Source organism: Gavialis gangeticus, unplaced genomic scaffold (genome assembly GCF_001723915.1).
Source record: "Gavialis gangeticus isolate Ggan-Ray unplaced genomic scaffold, GavGan_comp1, whole genome shotgun sequence".
Classification (NCBI taxonomy): Eukaryota; Metazoa; Chordata; order Crocodylia; family Gavialidae; genus Gavialis; species Gavialis gangeticus.
The window spans coordinates 34,342,717-34,349,718 of record NW_017729034.1 but is presented as its reverse complement, the minus strand read 5'-3'; the positions used below and the strand labels follow the sequence as shown (position 1 = coordinate 34,349,718).

Sequence of the window (7,002 nt, the reverse complement as noted above, 5' to 3'; positions counted from 1 at the left end):
ATGCACCTTCATTAGCATTCAGGATGGAGAACAGAGATTCCAAGGCAAGGACGCACTTAATTCTGGGATCAGAAAAGCAGGAGAGCACTGCATGATGGGGAATCCTTGCTCCAAATGCTAATCAACCCACATCTACACACAGGCAGCTCAGCATTTATTAGACCAATTCTAGTAATGACTCCTCTATTGGTATCCAAAACACTGAATCTGCCTGTCTGTATTGTGAGCTTCCTCAGAGGAATTCCACTCATAGCCAGGAGAGATCAGTTCCTATTATCCACCATATGAGCCATTGTTTACCCACAAATAAACCTAGTGTTCTCCTTTGAGCCATTGTTAGTTCTCTACAAAACCCCTACCCAAAGCTCAAGTAACTGTACTGATGATTGGATCCAAAAGCTGCACCAGTTCCACTCCTTTTCTGCCTGGAATCCCTCCATTGATCATGCCGAGCACTCTGCCCGTCTGCAAGCTCCAACAAACACCTGGGAGAACCTCTGCTGGTTCAAGCTTTGCTGAGTGGTGAGAGCCCAACTCTCTCTCTCTCTCTCTCTGTCTGACTCCAGGAACCTGACTTTTATTCCCTTACTCCAGGCACAGCTTTCTAAACCAGACTTTTGCTTTCTCACTCCAGGAACAGCTTTCTAGACTGGACTTCTGCTGATCACTCTCTCTCTCTCTGCCTCCAGGAACCTGACTTTTATTCTCTTGCTCTAGGAACAGCTTTCCAAACCTGACTTCTGCTAATCAAACTCAAGCTAGACTTCCCCCAAAACCTAATTGTAACTAGGTAATATTGTAACTGTTTATTTGTCTCTCTTGTATGGCTATTATTACTGGTATCATCAGAAGTTCATACACCTGGCCATAAGTAACTTTTATGGTCAAGCTGGTTGCTATACTCTCTCTCTGAACCTCACTTAATCTTTCTTCCCCTTGACCTCCCCATTTGCTCTGCAGCAATGCTTCTTTTACCTAATGCAAAGATCCCTGTAATGCCCAATACTACAGTGGGGTCTGCTCATCAAGGGGGTTACTACTAGAACCACTGTGACGTGCTGAGTTTTGAGGCACATGAGGGTATCAGCTGAAAGAGCTGATCGGACCAGCCTGCTCAGACGTACTCTGTTAGCATGCGTGTATGTGTGTCTAACTGCATTCATTATTGTTCTGCTGAAATAAGGGATGAACTGAGTTCAAGGCATGTGAGGGTGTCAGCCTATCAATGCTGAATAGTTCGGCCTGACTCAGATGTGCTCTGTGAACCCATGTGCTTGTGTCTGACTGCATTTTATTGTTCCCCTGATGAACTGAGTTCAAGGCATATGAGAGTGTTAGTCTGTCAGTGCTAAATAACCCAGCCTGGCTTAGGCATGTCCTGTTGACCTGTTTGTGTATGTGCATACCTGTGTTTGACTGATTTGCTGGTTGGAAGAACCCAACCCCATTGAAATTGAGTCCTGCAAGATAGCTCCATTGGGGGTGAGGACTTTCAGAAGGGAGAGATACAGCTCCATATAGAAACACAAGTAACACAAGCAGCACACTGATAGAATTAGAGACCCCAGAAACATACCCCTAATAAATGAGCTCCCCCGCAAAGTGATGGGCAAACCTGGTAACAGTTGTCAATTTTTCCCTCTGCTATCTGTTAAGTCTCCTTCTCTCCATAGTCTAACTCAGGGCTGTCCAACTGGTGGCCAGTGGGCGTATCCCAATCTACGAGCACTTAACATGTGGCCTGCATGCCCTAGAAGCCTTCTGTCATGCCACTCAGCAGAGGAGGGCCCAGAAAGCACAGCAGGGGGTGGGGTGACGCAGCCACTTGTCACGACAGGTTCCAAGGGTCCATGTGCAGCCAGAAGACCGTCTTCAGGGTAAGGGGTCACGTGCCACCGGCAGGGGTGGGGAGCTATGTGGACATCTATCCCCAGCGTTTTGAAAGATTATCAGCTATTCCTTAAGACTACCAACCTTATCTGTCACGGCCCCATGGCGCTAAAGGATTGTTAAAGCATAATTAACCAGGAGTTTAACACGGAATACACCTCATACAATTCAACCTAACTAAAATCTAACTTTATAATATATTAAATGCATTAATAGTTTCTACATAGAGAGAAAAACATGTAGTTTAATAGTCTCACCTAATCCCAGATATTACTCTACTTCACAGAAAGGTGGCCAATCAGTTCCTGAAATTAGAGAGTGGTCATCTGTGGGTAATGGCTGTTTTTCAGTCCAGATGTTGTAGGACAACAACACACACTCAACTTCCTTGTTGCCCACCTTTTATGCTTTTTTTTCTGATGATTCTTCATTTCCAGGTACTAATGAATGGTTTCCCTGTGATCATCATACTGTTCATGTTCTTATCCTATCATCATATTCCTTTGTTCCAACAAGCCCATCATATGCACACATCTCAGTTTGGTCTTTTACCAGTATCTTAAGTTGGGCATGCCCCAGACTCCTAATGTGGTCTGTCCATCAACTCTGGAAATTCCAAGGGCTCTGCAATTGGGCACTGTCAACTGGTCCCCTCTTATCACCTTTTATTAACATATCCAATCATGCCATCCCTCTGATTTAGTTGGTTAGTGCCAAGTTCAGTTAATTTGAGCTAGTAACAAGACTCACACTATAAACACCAGTGTTGGTAATGTTAGAAGAACATAAACAGCTTTTCACAGTGGTAAGAAAAGAGAGAAACAATGTGAAAGCAAGCTCAAGGCAACCTCAGAATGGAGAAGAAAAGTTCAAATTATAAAGAGGCTATATAAAAACTTAAGCAATGGTTAAATAAGGCTGAATATAAAAGAAAAGTTTAAATACTATAATTCACCACTCAAGCTGGTGCAACTAAGCTAAATATGACTAGCTACCCTAACATTCTCCTCCATAAAGACAATCGGCTTGCACTTCATGAAGATTAAGGTGCCTCTCTCCTCAAGCAGGTAAAAAAAATGACATTTGGACATGAGGAAGAATATCGTGTATTTGAATGCTTGTCAAATTGTATCCCAACTACATAGTTGGTCTAATAAAACATATCACCCTCAGAAATCCTTGCCTCTCAGAATGATGTAATTATATACACGAATTGCCATTCACTGGCTCAGACCATAGGTCCATCTTACCCAGTTTCCTGTCCTGGTGGCAGACAGCAGAGGCTGAAAGGTAGTGAACTGGGTATGACCAGGGTTTTTTCCAGTGTTCCTCTCTCACTTGCAGCCTCCAGCATTTAAGGTCTAGGAAGCTCCAGTTCAGAGGCTGTATCTCTATCCATAACTCCCATACTCAATAGCTACTGATGCCCCTTTCCGCCCCAAAATTTGTCCAGTCCAGGGGTAGGCAACCCCCAGCCAGTGTGGCACACAAAAGCATTTTGCTTGGCATGTGCACCTCAGAATTGATGGCAGGGAAGGGGCCAGGGTGGCACTGCCACAAGTATTGGGTACCTTGCAGCTTCCCTGCCATCCGCTCCTGGCACGCCAACAAATCACGATTGCAGATGTTTTTGTCACTCTGCCCAAAAATGTTGCTGACCCCTGGTTCAGTCCCTTTTTGGGACTGCACAAACACTAATGTTGGCATTTTCTTGTCAAGACAGACAACTCGCATTCCCATAAAAGTAATAAGAAGCACTGTATGGTGTAGGAGAGCCCCCAGAGCATGGCTGTCACTTCAGCACGCCCTGGTCACCAGTCCTGAGGAGTGGGGTCACCAGCAGGGCCACACAGGAGATGGATGAGGGGCGGTTGCCTCTCCCGACTCTGGAGCCCTTCTCGTAACAGAAGTGTCATTTAAAAGAGGGGCAACAATTTCCTCACGGCGACCTGCTGCTCCTTTCGTCTCAGCCCATTATGGAAATGATCTAGTGTCAGGTCTAGAACAGTGAGACCCATCCCTTTCCTGCCTGCTGTGTGACACGGCTCCTCAGGACTGGTGACTTGGGGCTGATGGTCACGCAAGACTTGTCACACCCCGCAGGGTCTGCAAAAGATGCAGGCAGCTTTGAAGGCCCTTTGCCGGAGAGGGGAGCGTACCACATATGTACTGGGGGTCCTCGTGTACCCAGACGGTCAGTGTGATACAAGAGATATCTTTTATCACACCAACTAGACCGTTGCAAAATGTATTTTTTATTTGCAAGCTTTCAAGCACGTACACTCTTCCTCCGGCATACGGGAATGCACCCATTTTGCGCCCAGCTGGTTGCCGGCAGAGGGAAGGGCTGCTGAGCTCAGCGCCTCCGCCTCAGCGCTCTCCATACAGCGGTACAGCCGTTGGCCAACGGCCGCTTCAGCCTACGCCGCGGCGCATGCGCACAGAGCAGCCTCAGACCCCCCCGCCCTCTCTCGAGGGGAAGCAGCGGGGCAAGTCAAACGAAACCCACGGCCCCGGCACATAGATGCGGGTCCTCGCGAGAGTTGACCTCCTCGTCCCCTCCGCCCCCCCATAGCCTCCGTGGGCTGGAACTCCCGCGAGATTAGAGGAGTTTTGCGAGACGAGGGCGGAGCTACGTTAGTGTCCGCGAGCGGTGACGGTTGGGGCAGTGCGAGGCGGGCTGGCGCTATGGGGCTGCAGGGCGTCAAGGCCGTCTTCTTCGACCTAGACAACACGCTGGTGGACACGGCGGCGGCGGGGCGGCGCGCCATCGAGGAGGTATCGGCCCAGCGGCCCCCTAGCGTCTCCCAACGGTCCTCGGAGTGGGGGAGCCAAGGCCCCCCCCGCCCGCAGGCTCTGGAGATCAAGGGTGGCACCGGCCCCGCTCCTGTAGCAGCAGGAGGGAACTAAGGCCGCGCGGCTTCAGCCCTCGGTGAAGCTAGAGGGCTCTTATCAAGAGGGATGCTATATTGTGTGGGGATAACAACTGCCTCCGCCTAGCTGGGCCAGCAGCTTTCCACATTCACGTAGTTAGTGCATCTGTTTCTTACATGAGCGCAGTATGGGAGCCCTGGTGGTTTAGGAGATACGGAAGAAGCAGTGGTATCTCTTATTGAGCCACTTGGCAGAGAGATCTAGCGACTCGGTCCAGTAAAAGATGCCGTTTAAAAAAGGCTCTTGCTTCGTAGCGTAGGGCCCTGCTACACATTCGAATGAAAGCTGGATTGAAACCAGCCGTAAAATTGTTGCACTTTTTTGAAGCATTAGCTTGATAGCTGGTTGGCTTTTCTTATAGCTGGAAAGTCACTTTTATTGTGTGATAATGACGTGACGTGTGGCTGGCCTACATTTATCGTGCAATTTGCCAGTCAATTGTGTAGTATATGTAACGTAGCAAGGGCTTAAGAGAGCATGAAGGATTGCCACGGAGCTAAGGACTTCTTGTCAAAGCACAAGATACATGTGAAAAAGGGTGTAGTAACTTAGAGTGCCTTTGAGAAGCACGGAGCCATCCCAGGTGCTTTCTGGTGGAGCACAGCCATAAGTGCGAAGTACACAGGGGCCAGACTTCCTTACTTACGTTGAATAATACGTTAATGGAAAAACTTGTGCTTTTTTTAATGGACTTGTGACTGCTGGAAAAAAGTACGGCTGGTGATAAGCGAAGGTGTTAGTTGTTCCTGAATGCATAATACACCACTGAGACCCTCTTTCTCCCTTTCATTTGCTAAAGGTAATAAGTGTCTTGCAGTCCAAACATCACTATGATGAAAGAGAAGCCCGCGGTGTTTGTGAGAAGGTCCAAGTAAAGCTCCTCAAAGAGTGTCATGATCCAGCAAATATGTGCATTACTGATCTAAGAATTTCACATTGGGAAGAAGCTATACAAGAAACAAGGGGTGGTGAAGTCAATCGAAATCTGGCTGCAGAGTGTTATTTCCTGTGGAAAAGGACACGCCTCCAGCATCTCATCCTGCCAGAGGATACAAGATGCATGTTAACTGAACTTCGAAAAATGGTCCGCCTGCTTCTTTTAACTAATGGAGACAAGCAAACGCAGAGGGAGAAGATTGAAGCATGTGCCTGTCAACCATATTTTGATGCTATTGTTGTGGGAGGAGAGCAGAAAGAAGAAAAACCAGCGCCTTCTATATTTCATCACTGTTGTGATCTCCTTGGAGTGCAGCCTGGGGAGTGTGTCATGGTTGGTGATTCCCTAGACACAGATATTCAAGGAGGTTTGAATGCTGGTTTGAAAGCAACTGTCTGGATAAATAAAACAGTGGTAAAGCCTATGAATACCTCCCCAGTACCTCACTATGTCATTTCTTCTGTTCTTGATCTTCCAGCACTCTTACAAAATATGGACCGCAAAGTGAATGCTAACCTAGAAAATAAAATGGCTAGTATTAATGAAATACATGACAGTTCCACTATAGAATTGCAGAAATGCTAAGTGCTTAGATTGATAATGCTCAGGTTAAAATTTGGCTCTAAAAATCTTTCTAATGTGAACATTATGTTTACTTAAACGGTGGATGCGTGGATATTTGTGCATGGAGTTGAGTAGAGGAAAAGTATAGAAGATTCAATCCAATACTTACTGCTTGAAAGTTTTTTGAAAAGGAAAAGCATAAGTGCAGTTCTCTTAAACTGTCTACACCTGGAAATTAGTTTGACAGACTGTTTCTTAGGCATGTCTGTCTCCAACCTAAGTCTCTTATCAGTCTCTCTAATTTCATAATGAAAAGGGAAAAAAAATGTTTTGACTTTTTTTTTTCCACCCCCAATTAATTTCCTCGCTTATAAGTTTAGCAGGAACTTTAATTGTAAAGATTGTTTGCAGTGTGCAAAACAGGAGAAGTCAGGAGAGAGTAAATCTAGTAAACTTTCATAATTGGATTTGGAAATTCTTCTCCAGAAGAACTGAATTTCAATATTAAAAACATAAAAACAATGGGATCCAACATGTCAGGATGCTTTAACAAGTTTTGGCTTTGATTTTTGAGGGAAAGTGAGGTAAGGTTTTTCAGTTAATTTTGAGAGTTGTTGCCCTTATTCACAGATTCCCTCCTCCCTGCAGTGATTTTTTTTTTTTTTTTTTTTTTTTTT

The 7,002-nt window shown here is 46.0% G+C and overlaps 1 protein-coding gene across 1 annotated transcript; it reads left to right on the top strand.

Moving 5' to 3' along the window:
* Positions 1 to 4,410: 4,410 nt before the first annotated feature.
* Positions 4,411 to 6,988, top strand: NANP (N-acetylneuraminic acid phosphatase). The gene is made up of 2 exons (XM_019527543.1): positions 4,411 to 4,668; positions 5,624 to 6,988. The coding sequence occupies exons 1-2, from the start codon at positions 4,579 to 4,581 to the stop codon at positions 6,344 to 6,346; spliced, it is 813 nt and encodes a 270-aa protein (XP_019383088.1). The 5' UTR covers positions 4,411 to 4,578; the 3' UTR covers positions 6,347 to 6,988.
* Positions 6,989 to 7,002: the final 14 nt, after the last annotated feature.

Coding starts and splice junctions, on each gene's coding strand:
- NANP (XM_019527543.1), top strand. CDS start 4,579: ATGGGGCTGCAGGGCGTCAAGGCCGTCTTCTTCGACCTAGACAACACG. Junction 4,669..5,623: donor GGCGGCGCGCCATCGAGGAG/GTATCGGCCCAG, acceptor CATTTGCTAAAG/GTAATAAGTGTCTTGCAGTC.